At 39.4% G+C, this 16641-nt stretch overlaps 1 protein-coding gene across 1 annotated transcript in view; it reads left to right on the plus strand.

Annotated features, from left to right (window-relative positions):
- The window catches only part of COL28A1 (collagen type XXVIII alpha 1 chain), a 178608-nt gene that overhangs the window by 96731 nt on the left and 65236 nt on the right, over positions 1–16641 (plus strand). Inside the window, exons 25-27 of the mRNA XM_015134023.3 lie at positions 28–96; positions 12604–12672; positions 14942–15010. Coding sequence (XP_014989509.3) covers positions 28–96; positions 12604–12672; positions 14942–15010 — 207 coding nt within the window. The remainder of the gene's footprint in view (positions 1–27; positions 97–12603; positions 12673–14941; positions 15011–16641) is intronic.

The following is a 16641-nucleotide window of genomic DNA, read 5'->3' on the forward strand; positions in this document are numbered from 1 at the left end:
CACTCCTCCCTTACTATATCATCTCAGGGACCTCGTGGATTACCAGGACCCCCTGGGCCGATGGGTTTACGTGGAGTGGGAGACACTGGAGCAAAGGTAAGACTTTAAAGTAGGCAACATACTAGCTTCTAAGAGTGTGCCTATAGGTAGGTGACTTTGGTAAAGATAAAATTTTTTATCAGCTAGAAGAATTGAGGTGTCTGAAATAATTAATAAAGTTATTTGCCCTTATCTATAGACTTCCCAGGGAACTAACCTGAACATGTAGACTAACTTTATGGTTTGGCTCCTCCTTCTCTGATAGCAACTCACGTTCCTTTGCTGCTTCCTCTCCTTATACCAAGATCAGGGTTCAAGTCAGAGATCTCCTCTCTCCTCTAGCCATATTCTTTCCCTAGGTACTCTCATCCAACCCCATGGCTTTAACCACTGTCCACACACTGATGGCTTCCAAATACCTATATTTTCTCCCTTAAGATATGGTTTCATGTATATAATTTCTTACCATGTATCCCCTCTTGGGCTTCTCACAAATATCTCTAATGTAAAGTAACCCAGAATAAAATCCTTGATTTTTGCCCCATAACCCTGCAAATGGCTCTCCCAAGCTCAAGCCAGAAGGACTAAGCATCATGCTTTGTTCCTTCCTTTCCCTCTCGTTCCTCCACACCTAGTCCTTTGGTAAATCCTGTCAGTGCCACCACCAAAATATATCTCAACTCTGGCTCCTTTTTTCTTTCTGCTTCTGCCAGGCAGACTATGTCATCTCTTATGTGGGCTGTAAAAATAGCCTCTTCATTGGTCTTCTCTCTGTTCCACCTCTGTCCTCCAATAACTTAGCAGGAAGCGTGGTCTTCTAAAACCATAAATCAGAGTGTATACCATTCCTTCCTAGAAACACCCTGGTGGCTTCTCTTTCAGACTTTGAACACTTCCCATGGCCTTGAAGGCCCTTCATGCCCGGATCGCAGCTTCTGTCTTTTCTCCCCGGCTACTACATTCAGCCAAAATGGCCTGCCCTACTTCAGCTCATTCCTGCATCAGGGACTTGCCAGGATGACTGATTGTTAAAAGCTTAGTTCAATTCTCACCTCCCCGACCACCCATAGAAAAAGCATTAGTATCCCAACCCCTCTGTATGTTTTCCATATAGCGTGTATCACTTTCTGAGATCATCTTGCTCATTTATTCCTCTGCATATTCCATGAGAGTGATGATTTTCCTGGAGGCAGGCTTTTTGCTTTGTTCCCTCCTAACTTCGTGTCACCAGAACTAGGTGTACCATTCAATAGGAGCTCTATAACCTGTTGAATGAATGGAAAATGAATAAATGATCAATATCACCCTAAAGGGAGAATTTTTCCTTTGAAATATATCTCCTTAGTTTTTTGAATGTTTCCAGGTCATTAGAGAGAAAAGATGTTGTATGTGCTTAATGCCAACTTCTCCTCTTGGTATTTGCCCCTGCCACAAAATTTAGAAGTGCCTCTTTGCCCTCTCCCAGGTAGAATAAAAGATTGGAGACCCATGGCACTAAATTTCATCTTTAAAAGGGAATCTTGATAGCTGCCTCATCTCTGCTTCTGGGGGTAATGTTGAGAGTCCAGTGAGGATGTATCTGGAAGTGCTGTGTACACTGTACAGAGAGGACAAATCCGAGGTGCTTCAATGAAGGATCTGGCTTGGTCTGACTGAGGACTACATCAGATCCTTGAATAAGCCTCAACAGTATCAATAAACTGCACCGAATTTGGGTACTGATGTATTCTTTTTTCTTTAAACCATAGCACCTGTCAAAATCCTAAAATAAAAAAAAGTAGAAAGAGAAATTCAATAGGTAAACCTCATATTTTATGTGGTCAGTGAAACAATGGTAAAAACTTGTATATTGAATATTTCTTTAGGGAAGTAGAAACTTATTTCTATGTAAAATAAGACATGAAATAAAATATGTTAAATATATATTGGAATGTGTGTATTCCAATAGAAACAGATGATCATTTACATTTTCACAGAGTAGATTATTATGAATTTTTTATATAACTAGACATGATGTTATATTCAATTACAGGATTATGTTAGTGCTTTACATTGAGCAATAATAATAAAGACAGGCACTTAGGCACAGATAAAGAACATTAAAAAAAAACTAGCCAGCTGTGGTGGCTCATGCCTGTAATTCCAGCACTTTGGGAGGCTGAGGTGGGCAGATCACCTGAGGTCAGGAGTTTGAGACCAGCCTGGCCAACATGGTGAAACCCCATCTCTACTAAAAATACAAAAATTAGCTGGGTGTGGTGGTGCATGCCTATAATCCCAGCTGCTCAGGAGGCTGAGGCAGGAGAATTGCTTGAACCCAGGAGGCGGAGGTTGCAGTGAGCTGAGATTACACCACTGTACTCCAGCCTGGGCAACAGAGCGAAACTCCATTTCAAAAAAAACAAAAAACATGAAAATACCCAATTTTTGTGAATATTTCACTGTGTCAGATTATCTAAGATACAGACTAAAATATTTACTAAATGATTGCATACACCATTTTCCTCCAAAAGTCCCCTGTATTTGCCATCATCTACATTTTAGAGGGAAAAAGGTAAGAAACAAGGTGTTCAAAACTTCATCTTGCCTATTGTTTTTTGAAATGGCTAATATGCTGCCAGAAGATGTATCTTAAGTGAAACTCCCATTGTCTGTGTGAGCCCACATGGGAGGCTGAGTGGAAGCAGCAGTCCATGGTTTGCTTCCAGCTGCAGGCAGAACCCGGGCAGAAGAGCACTAGCTGGGACCTACCTGTCTGCCTGCCTCCCTCTCAGCTGCTTTTCCTTCCTTCCATTGCCTATTGTCTCCTCCCATGAAAATTGTGTTGTTCAGAATTTCTCTAGCCCTAGAAGGAGATGTTAGGAGGGTGAGCTGGTCTTAGGATCAAGGGAACTTGGATCATAAAATAAAGGAAAGTCTAAAAGAAAATACTAGCTTTTAAATAACTTTAAAAATCATCTCTCCTTTTTTATAGAGGCCTCAAAATCTCTAAGTGGCCTTTTATTCTGAAGAAAACTTCAGGAAACACATACACATACACACACACCCCACACACAGACAGAGAGCACAGAGATAGATAGATAGATACAGAGAGAGAGAGAGAGAGTGTGTGTGTGTGTGTGTGTGTGTGAGAGTGTGAGAGAGAGAGATTCATAGAGAGAAACTGGCAAAGAAAGGAAGATAATTCCAGTTAACTTTGCCCTCTTGCTTGGTAAAGTGCGGGACATTCTGAAAATACCAAAAATTGTCCATGGCAGCAGAAGCACAGGACCCAAATGTGTGCAAAATTTCTCCCCCTTTGAATTAAAGTGACAGAGAAATTGTATATATGTGTGTGTGGTAGTATAGCCATATGGATCCTTATATGTTTTTCATTTAAGCTTTGTGTAGTTGCCTTAAAATTGTGGCCTTAAGGCATTAACTTACAAAACAAATGTGTTTTGAAATGAGGAAACCATTAAGGTTGACGATGAATTTATGGTGGGTTTTGGTGCTGTTTAGTTAAGGTCACATGTGTTTAACATATGACACAGACATTAAACTCAAAGCTTCTGTGTTTGAAAACATATAAAAAGCAGTCCCTGACATCTAGCACCCTTGTGGTTCCCCATAGCTTTTTTCCAAGTGGAAAAATTCCCTACAACATCAGTGATTATTGTCCTTCTAGATACAATTACCTTGAATTTAATTCAAATTTGGCAAGACCTTCTGAGATATTTCCAAAATTATTGTAAAAACTACACCTTTGAAGGAGAGAGGAGATACAGATTTTAAACTCACCTTTGAAACATGCTGGGAAGAGGAACTGATCATTTGGTTTCTTGCCAAGTGAGAAGTGCTCATCCAGTGTCCTGACTCCTGGATCCAATCTCCTGGCTTGTTGATGGGGAAGCCAAGCTCCAAGCCCCACCCATCACTGCCTGCTTTTCTTCACTGGAGCCTTGGATATTAAGAGCACTTCTTGTGATCTGGGGACAAACATGCCATACAACTCATTTCTCTTTGAGAAGCTGCAGATAACTCTGCTCCTGTGTTTTCACCCCACAAAGCTTTGTAAGGTACATGTAGCCTAAGAGCTGATTTCCTGATATCCCTGAGTATGAGTTTATTTCTGGCCTCATAGAAAAGGAATATAAGACGTGGCTCTCCTGAGTTCCCTAAGGGCAGGTACAGCCTACCATGTCCCTCTCTTAGCTTTTTTCAGACCCTCTCAGGGAGCTGAATCATCACAGAAAAAGCTATGATCCTCTCCAAAACCTTGGAGTGGTTGAGCTCAGCCTAATCTTTGCACAGAGGAGATCTAACCTGGATTTGGGGTTAGGAACTCTTAACCTCAAGTTGTTGGCATAAGTCTGTTGGCAGAAAAGACTTATTGGATTGTTGTTGTTATTACAGGTATAATTACTATTATTATTATAATGATTATGTATTACCTAAATATTTCCAGAATATTATGACATTTTGAACAGTACCCCTGTTTTATAGATGAAGAAATGAACAACCAGAAGGTTGAGCAACTTGCCTCTTTACAATAGAAACATTTTTGATACTATATTTGTTTTGTATATGAGAGGGGCTTTGGATATGGATGAATGAATGAAAAACTAAATGGATGAATAAATCAGAGTAGAAAGCATGACTTACCCAGATCTACAGATACTCAATCTCCTATGCTGTCCATCTTCTATCTAGGCACTGTTTTGTGTGTAGTTGGATCGTTTCTTCTTTCAGCCTAGCTTTTCTATTGTCAAAACTTAAATTATGTAAACATTAAAGAGAAGCATAAACCCAAAACCCAAAAGAGTTAAATATTTTTCAGTAACTTTAAATGTTTGAGTATCGTAAATACATGCTTTATTTGACAAAAGTGGCCCATAGTCATAAAACGCAAGTCTATGTGGAATTCCACTGAGTATCATTATTCTAAAAATGTTCCCAGCATCTGAATTGCCCTTCTGTTCTTTGCAATGGCTCACATATGTACACTTCACCAACAGGCATTGGTGGAACAGAGGACCGATTCACACAGAGATGCATTAGGAATGTGTGAATTCCATTGGCAGACATAGACTGGACAAGGAACTCCATTTTGAACAGTGCCCAACAAGGAGGGCTGGCCTAGGATACAGACTTAATAATGAAGTTAAGGGCATGTAATTCCAAAGTGGACTTGAAGAAAGCCACCTCCCTATAATATGACTGCAAAATTGCTACAGGCTGGACAATCAGCCCAAAACAGAGCTAATTAAAGCCAGAGCCATACAAAGTTTAGACGCTAGGCAGTTTGACCCAGAGGTTTCAGAAAGGGTCATATCCAAGACCAGGAAAAGGTAACTTTTCAAGTTTACTCCCCAATGCAGTTCTATGCCTCATCTCTAAAATCTGAGCTGCACTCTAATCCACCTCATGACTTTCAGTATTGCTTTCATCTCTCCTTGCTGTTTTCCTAGCTTTGTATTTCTCTTCTTATGAGTATGTACATACTTTTCCTTCAGCCCTAGAGACACACGGTAAATCCCCTTAACATTCATCGCCCACATCACAATAAACACATTTTTATTTTTCATCATGTGGACTTGGAGGAACTTTCTCCCAGTGGAAAATTATAGTCAGTTTTAGTACAGGACAGCCTGCTCTTCTCCCTGTCATAAGAGGCAGTATCAATATTTCTGTTTTCAAGGTTTCTAACCAAGCTAAATAAGACTCTTCCTCTCCACTGAAGTTCTTGGCAAAAGGCCATCATTTGTGTATCTTTGATGAGTTGATTTTGAGAAAAGGAAAAAAAACCAAGAAGTTTTAAAATTGTCAGGGACTATGAGATACAGCTGTTTTGGGGTGAATATCAAAGTTTTAGGAGAGAAATTGATTCAAGTAATTGAAAATACTTTAAATACTTTGAAATTTAAAGGTGAAAAAATACTTGAGAGGAAATGTAGCAATTTGAGAACTTTGTTTTCCAGCATTTGTATAATTCTTTTCTCATCCCCATGATGATCATGCTGACAGTTGGTACTATCTTCCTATTCATATTAAAGGGTGTCATTGAGAAATGACTGAGTCATATCATTCAATAATCAATACACATTGCCAATATGTGCATATGCTTAGAAAAAAGGCTCTAAAACTTCCATTGATTTTCTGGCTACCATGAGTGAGGTGTTCAAGAACTACTAACTCATGACACAGGTGGAATTACATAATTCATTCCAGAGTTCTGGCTATGTTTGTGGTAGTTGGAGTAGTTATATCTTAATTTTATTTAAAAACCAGAAAGAAAGAAACATAAGGCAGCTGCTATCATCACTTTGACTTCTACCTTATTTTAAAACCCAATCATTCCTCAGTTTCATCATTTAGCAGAATCTTTAGAGTACCATTCTTTGGAACATCCTTAAGAGGCTGATTCTTTCACAGTGAATTTAATTTGCTTTTATTGTCCCCAAAGTAGAAAAGCATGAAATCACTTTTGGAACAAGTATATCTTGCTTCCACCTTCTTCTCAAAGAGTGGCAGGAACTTAGCTGGCACAAAGGGAGAGAGAATGATTAAAGCCTCATTAGTGTGTGTGGGGCAGTGAGGGGGAGGAAAATAATCCAATGGGCTGATTATTTCCTCAAATATTGTGTTGAAATTTTTAGAAAACTCATAAGGTATAATGGGTTGTTTCTTTGTCACTCTTCTACCTTGAAACCTTGCCACTTACTAGCTGTGTGACCGCAGCAAGTCATTCAGTCTCCCTGAAGCTTAGCATTCTTATCTGTGATTTGGGATAATAAAGCCTATATCACAGGTTTATTCTGATAAATTAATAGAATAATGTACATAAAACATCTTTATGAATTCTAACATATTAAAATGTAATTAGTGGTAGTAACCATTTTATGCATCACACTGCCAAATCAAGCACATTGTAGGATGGATAAGAAGAGAGATTAAGAATTGGTATAGGTAGGAGATCTGGAATGAAGTCAATTAACACGTTGGAGTAAACTGCAAAACCGAGGATTAGCAATGGAGGGAAAATGGGCACGGAAGACATAGAGGGCTGGGTTCTTGTGCAGGTTGTGTGGGACCTATGTAATATGGGATGAATCTTATAATCCAGGATGTTCTTCTCCTTGAGAGAGTGTGATTGGCGATATAGGAAAAGGACTTTCACAGTTTCACAGCCAAACAGCTGAGGTCTTTGCATTAAACGGCAGCTGGAAGAAAGTCTATGGAAAAGTTAGCAACTTGCATCTAGTCCCAGCCAACATCAAAATGGGAGATGGGTTCTGGAGTCATACCTGGGTTTGAATTGCTTCAGACTGCCTGGTGTTTGGCAAGTCATGTATCCTGCTATAGCCTCAGTTTCCTTATCTGTAACATGGAATAAGTTGATGTTGATAAGATCAGGTAAGATAATGAATGAAAAGTGCCTGCTGCATAATAAACTTAATAAGTATTATTTTCATTTATTATTTATTATAATAGTTTTAATATTAACCAAAGTGAAGATTTACTGAGAAAATGAATGTGTTTGCTCTCCTCTTTTTCTTCTTTCATTTAAAAAGGGAAAGCTTCAATGTATGAGTTTTAGAACTATCGTAAGATGGTGTGTATTTTTAAAGGAGTTAAAATTATCCACTCTGCAAGGTTATGGTCTAGGTAGTCTTCACTGAATCATTTGTTAAGTCCATATGCACAAGTACTGCAGGCAGACCTAAATTTGGCCATTTCCTGTGAAAATGAAAGCAGTATCTCCCATCTAGAATCCCTTTTGTGGGCCAAGAGGAAATGGTATGCCATCTAAACAGTCCATTATTCTTCTTTTGAGAGAGTGTGTGCAGCGGGTAGGGATAAGGCTAAGGCTGTCATCTTAGGAAAGTGATAGATGTCGTTGCCAATGGCGACTCTAGAATTTGCTCGCATGTCTGTTCATTATCTCCTAATACAAGGGCTCCCTCTGCAGGCTCCAACAACCCTCAGCTGTTGCGTGGGAAGCTATGTCCAGCTATGCAAAAACCTGTTGTAATTTCCTTTATTTGTGAATGTCGCTGTATCCACTGACAATAAACTGTGTATCTGAAAATATCACAGGTCAACACACTTCTTAGGTACCTGTGGTGCTACCTTATGACAAAACCAGTGCCGTCAAATGGCCAAGTAAGACCTGCCCGCAATTCTCTTGCTCACATTCACCAGGTGTGGTGGCCTAACATGGACACATAGCCCATGGAACAACAAAAGATCATCTTCAAAGACCCCACCACAGTGGAGAGATGCGACTTCTGTGGATTCTCAGATCATTAAATGCCTAATATTCCCATCTATCGAAGTATGGTACATTTACACTGAGGAACAACTCTCATGCTATGTTACAGACCAATTCTAATATCTGCAGAATGTTAAGACTTGATTTAAAGTCTATTAGATTCACAAAAGCATTACTATATGTCATTATTTTCCCATAGTTTGAAAGATACAAAAGATTATTTAGATATGTGAAACATAGCTATATGTCAACAATTATATGGATAAGGATGGACAATTTGTTTTAGGTGAACACTGAAGGACCACAGATGACATGGAACACACCTTAAATTCATTGGCTGAGGCTGCAGGACAGAGAGAACAGTAAGGTATCTACAGGGTCAGCTGTCCTACTGCAGTTGGCCATCAGACACTCCCAAAGGTTGAAGGTTAGGGGGAAGTGAATAAGGGAGACTATCAAGGAGAGAATGAATAGCAACACAGAGCATTGACAAGGCTGGCCTGAGGTAAACTATGGACCTATTTTAACTGCTTTTCCCACTTGCTTTCCCATGTGGGGGTATTAGTATGATTAATACTAGTTGAGGGGAGGTTTTAGCTAACATTCTCACAAGAAAAATATCGTGAATTAAATACTAGAGTGTCAAATTTTTTCTTAAAACATACTACTTTGTTAAAAAAAAAACTTGCCTTTTCTCCATACCCCTATGTTAAAAAAAATTATGTAACATTTGGTACATCCCAAGAATACACACAACACATGTAAATTCTAATGATGTTGAATCTACCTGTGTGCTCCTTCCCTTTGCCCAGTTTTAACATCTTTAAAATCATGAATTATTATGAAGGAGGCCTATTACAGCAACACTATCTCATGCTCACTGGAGAGACTTTTGCTGGGTATTGTTTATGGATTTTAAAAAATTGTATTAAGATAATTTGTTATAAAAATTATAAATTTTAAATTATAAATTATGAAAATTAAGCATGCACAAAAGTGGAAAGACTAGTGAAATGAACTCTCATTTACGTATCACACTTCCTTAACAATTATCAAAACATAGTTAATCTTGTTTTAGCTATATTCTCCACTCCTCCCCTCACTGCATTAGCCTGAAGCAATCCTCAGACGTTACCCATATAAAGCTTTAGTATTTGTCACTCAAATGTAAGAACTCTTTTTAAAAACTTGACTGTAATACTATTATCAAACCTAAAACAAATGAACAATTCCTTAACATAGCAAATATCCGGCATTCAAATTTCCGAGCTTGTCTCATCCATTTGCTACAATTGGTTTGTTTGGATTGGGATCCACATCACGCCCACACATTGCATTTGATTGAGATAGCTCTTAAACCTCTTTTAATCAAAGTTGACTCGTCCCTGTTTTTTAGCTCGCAGTTAGTGAATATGTTATTTGTACTCACGGATTTGCTGATGATATCCTCATGGTGTTGTGTAATGTGTTTCTCTATCTTCCGTCTATTATTGTAAGCTGGTAGATCTAGAGGCGTGTTTACATCCAGGTTCAGTTTTTCTAGGCCAGAATGTTGATAGGTAGGGTGGTGTATTCTCTACTGCATCACAGCAGGGGGCACATGGTATCTGGTTGTATCCTTCCTTCCTTTTCTTTTTTTTTTTGGAGACAGAGTCTCACTCTGTCACCCAGGCTGGAGTACAGTGGCGCACTGCAACCTCCACCTCCCGGGTTTAGGTGATTCTCCTGCCTCAGCCTCCACAGTAGCTGGGAGTACAGGTGCCCACCACCACGCCCGGCTAATTTTTGTATTTTTAGTAGAGATGCGGTTTCATTACATTGGCTAGGCTGATCTCGAACTCTTGACCTCGTGATCCACCTGCCTCAGCCTCCCAGAGTGCTAGGATTACAGGCTTGAGCCACCGTGCCCTACCTGGCTGTATCCTTCCTAACCTTTTCACCTCATCATGGAAGGGCACAGGCAAACAGAAATGAATGAGAGGAAGCCATCAAATCTGGGGTAGGTTGGGGTGACTGAGCAAAGAGGAGTATTATTTTTGATAAAACATTCAATGATTTTGGGTAAGATTTATTTGACTATGCTTCCTTGTTTTGTTGGAGGGTGTCAAAATGTTTGGAAGAGAAAAGACATGTCCCTTTTAAGATGTAGCAAAGTATATGAATCAGTCAGGTGCAGTTGGAGAACTTCAGGCAGTGAACTTACACTCCCTTTGAAGGTACTTCAGAGGTACTCAAGAAAGGAGTGATAATGGAAATGTATGTACTGCAGGGTTTTCATGTTCTCTACTTGGAGCCCTTGATGTTGGAGTGATCCTTTCAGCTGGCAGGAACTTGGGGACCCTCAAAGATGGGAGTCAGTAGGAGAGAGGTGTTAAAGAGATAATTAGCACCTGTAGCCTTAAAAGCAGCTGAGTACTAAGTGGAACAGATGGAGACAGTATACTAAAAGTGGCCTGTAAGCAAAAGAGAAATACATAATTATGAAAGTAGATATTAAAAGAATTAAGTCAGTAATAAAGTACAGTTTTTAAATGGCCCCTGTCCTTTTAAGGGCTTGTGTTATCTAGAAGTATTTTAGAGTTTGTAAGTAGACAGTAAATTAAAAGATGGCCTGTTTTTCTGGATAAATAACTTCAACATTTCTTATAATTTATGGTTTTTGCAATGTTGGAAGCTAGAAGCTGTTTAGCTGGTAATAGGATGTGGGCAAAACAGGACCTAAGGCAAAGGTCTTGGGAGATATTTCAAAGCCTGACCCTGGTTCTTTTTATTCTTTATTACTTTATTCAGGCATATTTTACACATTATAGAATTCATCCTTTTTAGGTATAAAATTCAGTAGTTCTTTAAGTAAATTTGCTACTGTGCTATACAGCCATCACCATAAATCAGTTTTAGGACATTTTTATCCCCTCAGTAAAATCCCTCAAGACCATTTATGGTTAATCCATGTTGCTATCCCTGGCCCTGGCAGTGACTAATCTCCTTTTTGTTTCTATAGAGGTACATTTTCTGGATATTTTTTGTAAATGTCATCATATAAGATATCTGGCTTCTTTCATTAGTAATAATGTTTTTGAGGTTCATTTATGTTATAGCATTTATTCATAGTTTATTCCTTTTTATTGCTGAATTTACAGGACTTTGTCCATTCACTAGTTGATGGGCATTTAGGCTGTTTCTAGTTTTGGGCTATTATGAATAATGCTGCTAAGGGCATTCATATGCAAGTCTCTGTGTGGATATACGTTTTTATCTTCTTTGGGTGTGTATGTAGGAGTGAAATGACTGTATCATATGGCAAATTTATGTTGAACCTTAAACCACCAAACGGTTTTCCAAAGTGGCTACACCAGTAATTATGAGGGTTCCTGTTTTTCTACATCCTTCTAGCCCTGCACCTTAATAGCTGTGCAGACTTGGGCAAACCTTAGTTTCCGCTTTCATAAAATAGGGGGGTGGAGCTGACATATACTAAGTGCCTATTCTGTGGTAAAAATCATGATGGAAACACTTATAAGCTTTGTCTCACTTAATTCTGAGCCCTATGAAATGCAGATATGATTTTCTACATATGTGATGAATTTACTGAGGTTCAGAGAAGTTACATAAACTAGACATCATTACAATGCAGGATTATTGTGAGTACTAAATTACATCAAATAACATATATGAACATGTGTAGCATTGTCTTGGGAATACAGAAGGTGGCTAATGAAGTGATTTTTATTTCTCTCCTTCTTCCCATCATTAGCATCTCTAGTAGGTCTAGCCACAGGGCTTCACCTACCCTCATCAGGTCCCACCAATTTTCTGGTAATAGTTGCCAGCTATGAAGCTGTCGTGCCTTAGTGAAGTTGAAAATCCTTTTTAGAGTTTACCCTGCAGTTCCAATTAATGAGGTGGCAGAAACCTCATAGAGCCAATCTCTAACTCAAATAGCATAATCTTTGTGGCATACAATGATAAAAGCAACTAGTTCAGGATATGATTATATTTCTTAATGGTTGTTTTTTATTCTTGTCTCTTCTTCCATCCTCTATTCACAATACTTTTCCAAATTCTAGAGAAGAGAGTTCTGATAAAAGTAAATGTTGCCAAGAAGTTAATTGACTTGATTAATTTGAAATGGACCTGGATCTGTTGGTTTGAAGATTGCCCAAGTGGTAATATAAAAGTGATCTAGGAGAAGGGGGTTCAATTAGTACCTTAGTCACATTCAAGAAGTTTTTATATTAAAATACGTATATTGAAAAAAAACATAAAGTATTAAAAAAATTAGTAACTTGTTATTCATTGTGTCTTTTCAGGGAGAGCCTGGGGTCAGAGGCCCTCCAGGTCCTTCTGGGCCTCGGGGCATAGGAACCCAAGGGCCAAAGGTGAGTCCTCAGCTCAGTGCTCTGTGTGAGGGTTAGATACCATCAGTGACAAACAAGTGAACAGTAGCTTCATAGGAAGTGTTCATTTTGGTGTTGACTTATTTTTTTTTCTGGATGACTGATGAAAAGTCTTATTTTTCGTATTAGGTGAACATTCGGTAAAATAGAACATTTGAATTTATAAAGCCGTTTACTTCCCCCAAAAGAAATGAGCAAGTCAGCCTCTTTTTAATTGCAAAGTGCTCAGAACATTTCCAGGTTTCTTAGAGGCTGTGCCATTGTCAAGAAGCACATCTTTACTTCGGCAGAGGTGCCTCAGGTGGCCTTTTAACAGGTCACCTGCTAATGTGTTGTGCCCTGTGTGCCACAGCTACTCTGGCAGGGCGTCAGTGCAAGAGTCTAGATTGATTGTCCCTGGAGAAGACGAGAGCAACTTCTTTTGGCCCATATTCCCTCCTTTCTATGTCTCCTTCAGTTTGGTGGTTATTCATCCTTTTATTCTTTTAATCCAGTGTTTCTCAGAGAGGGAGACTTTGTTTCCCCTCCCTGGCCTCAGGGAACATGTGGCAATGCCTAGGGGCATTTTTTGGTTGTAGTAGGTTGAGTCCAGAGATGCTGCCAACCATTCTACAATGCCCAGGACAGCTTCCCATCAGAAAGAGTGACCCAGCTAAAAAATGTCAATAGTGCTGAGTTTGAGAAATCTAGTTTTAATTGTTCATTCACTTGCTCAACAAATTTATTTGATTTGTTCAAACGTAGGGTAAAGAAGTAGCAAGCATGTTCAATAGGGAAAATAGATGTCAAAGAACCACCTACCACAAATTCAAATTTTGAATTGATATATTCATGCCGAAAATGCACAGAAGTGAATTAGAGCCCATTCTCAGAGAAGAGAGGGAAAAGCCTGTATGAGTCAAAGATTTTACTGAGCATCCCAGAATTACCAAGATTCTCAGTTTATCTCTGTTTTGTCCATCAACTCCATTTTGGCAGTGTGCTATTTTTGAACCTTCTAGATCACTTTAAATAGATGACAATCCCCTCAAGATGTTAGTAGTCATTATCACTGGGTGATGGGAAGATGGGTCTGTTTTTCTTGTTCATGTCATCTTTATTTCTGTTTAATTTTTTTTTTTTTTTTGTAATGGGCAGGTATTCCTCTTATAATCAGAAAAAAATCAAGCTTTTTTTTTTAATACTGGAAAGAAAAAGACTGACTTATACAATAACTTATATTACCTCAGCATTTCTGAAGGTTTCTTCCACCCAATGTTAATTTAGGAACTTCTGGGATAAGCAACTTTACACTAATTTCTTTATTGTGGGACTTGTTAGAGCCATTAATCTACTATATTAGTGTGCACTGGAGATCTCCAAGGGAAAGCACATGCTATTTTCCAATCTTATTCCACCACGAAGTGTTTCCAAAGAAACATGGGCTCAGTTTATGAACAGATACTGGGAAATGCTACACTTGCTTATTGCTTCATCTACATATTTTCCTAAAAATTTGGACATTGATATCCACTGAATCTTTAACTGCAACCTCAGTGAAATCACACCTTATATTGAAATGGAGGCCGGGCATGGTGGCTCACACCTGTAATCCCAGCACTTGGGAGGCCGAGGGGTGTGGATCACGAGGTCAGGAGATCGAGATCATCCTGGCTAACACGGTGAAACCCTGTCTCTACTAAAAATACAAAAAATTAGCCGGGCGTGGTAGTGGGTGCCTGTAGTCCCAGCTACTTGGGAGGCTGAGGCAGGAGAATGGCATGAACCCGGGAGGTGGAGCTTGCAGTGAGCTGAGATTGCGCCACTGCACTCCAGTCTGGGAGACACAGCGAGAATTCGTCTCAAAAAAAAAAAAAAAGAAATGGAGCAACATCTTAAAGCTATATGGAGCCACATGTCAGTGGTTTTCATACGTGGTGCAGGGCAGCCCTGGTGTTCTTGGGCTTGGTGGTAGGGCAGTGAAGGGGGCCCAAGCAGATGAGGCCCTGGGCCTCCATTTCTGCTTAGGCCAAGCAGCTCTGCTTACTGCTTAATTTTTATTTGGATTATATATAAGGTTTTGTTTGCAAAGAATTCTGTGGTTTAAAAATATTGGGGAAGCACTTGAAGTAAAATCAGAAGTAGCTTATAGGCAGCATGAAAGTCCTGGTCAGACTGAAGTAAGAATGAAGCTGAGAGTAGTAATACTTAACGCTCTTTCTTCTTCGATCTTCTTACATTTTGTCTTCAAATTCTCCCCATCTTCTAACAGGGTGATACTGGGCAGAAAGGCTTGCCGGGCCCTCCTGGTCCCCCTGGCTATGGATCACAAGGAATTAAAGTAAGTGAATGGGGTTGTGCTGGAGTCACCTCTGATTTCACCACAGTGATGGAGAGAAGAGGTTGTTGATAACACAAAAATGGCTATTATGAAATAGATTTATTGTGAGCCTAGCAGTTAAATGGCATCCAGTATTTAGAGACATCATCTGGAAGTGTAAAAATGGTATGAGTACAATCTTTTAGCAAATGCTAAACATTATATAAATTGCTTGGTGCAAAACTGAACTGTTCTATGGTTTGTTGCTCTCCTTTCTTTGTGAATTGAATGATTTATACTCAGCTGCTCTCTCTCTCTCTCTCTCTCTCTCTCTCTCTCTCTCTCGCTCATGCTCCCTCGCTCTCTCGCTTGTGCTCACTCTCTCTCTCTCTCTCCCCCTCACCTTCCTCACCTGTATCTTCCATGGTAGCCCAGGGCTTCCCAATCTTAGTTCACAGTGGCATCACCTAGGGAGCTTTTGAATAGTACTAATGCCCTTTCCCAGAGGAACGAAATCCAAATCTCTGGGAGTACAGCGTGAGTGCTGTAGTTTTCAAAGCTCTTCAAGGGATTCTCCTGAGCAGCCAGGGTGAGAACCTCTGTTCTAGGCCCTAAATCTGTGTTACTGGAATTCATAGCCATCTACATGTCACTTTGTTTCTGTGTCAGCAGCATCAAGCTTATCCAGCATGGCGGGACTCTCAGGGTCTCGCATGTCTCAGTAGACAAATTTGGCATCTAAAGGTTACTATGTAATTCTAAAAAATTCCCTCTTCTGCTTCTAATATGTTGATGTTGTTGTTCTTATCGGTTCACTCTTTTTCCTATTCCACTGCTGCCCCCCGCATGAGGTGGTTTTTCGTTTTACATATATATTTACCGTGCTTAAGCTTTGAAACTGAGTTATTCACCTCCGGATGATTGAGATTGATTCTAAAAATGTGGAAACATTAAAAATAAACTCCTTTTCAAACAGCAGAACTTCTTAGTAAGTAGGAGACAGTAGGAGCTTAAGATAATAAATGTGAAAATCCCGTGTTGAAATTAAACCGCCTACTTCTGTGTAGAGAGAGTGAGCTCAGTCAAGAGCAGAACTCATAGAATGTGTGTTAAATCTCCAGTTTTATCACACAATGTCTAGAGCTTCTATAGCAGGTCTTTTAAATAACAGTTGTTCATCTCTCGGGCTGAGTATCCAAGCAAAGGCCAAATAGGCATGTTGCCCATATGGTACAAGCCCTGAAAAGAAAACAGCAAAACTCTGCTTTCTCATAAACAACACCAATCTCATACTTAATCTTTAAATTCTAAGGTTAAAAGGTGGTAGTGCTGTACACACAGTTTGACATGAGTTTGCTTAGGGAATAAACCTTTGCCAAACCACAGGTCTTGTCACCAACATAAGTTCAATTCACACATGCTGTCAGTTTATTGCTGCCACCTCTTTAGGCGTGGAGCCGGTTTTCTCCACTTTCTTATCTGGGAAATACTTCCTCATTTTCACCCGGGTTGTGTTTAATTAATCTTTACCAACTATAACTTATCTGGCTTCCTGCCCATCCTTATGCTCTCAGGGTTATGCTGTGTCCAAACTCCATCCTGGATGGAACCAGGTCCTGAAGCCTCCCATCATAGGAAAGAACCAAAATCAA

The sequence above is a fragment of the Macaca mulatta genome, chromosome 3, assembly GCF_049350105.2.
Source record: "Macaca mulatta isolate MMU2019108-1 chromosome 3, T2T-MMU8v2.0, whole genome shotgun sequence".
Lineage (NCBI taxonomy): Eukaryota > Metazoa > Chordata > Mammalia > Primates > Cercopithecidae > Macaca > Macaca mulatta.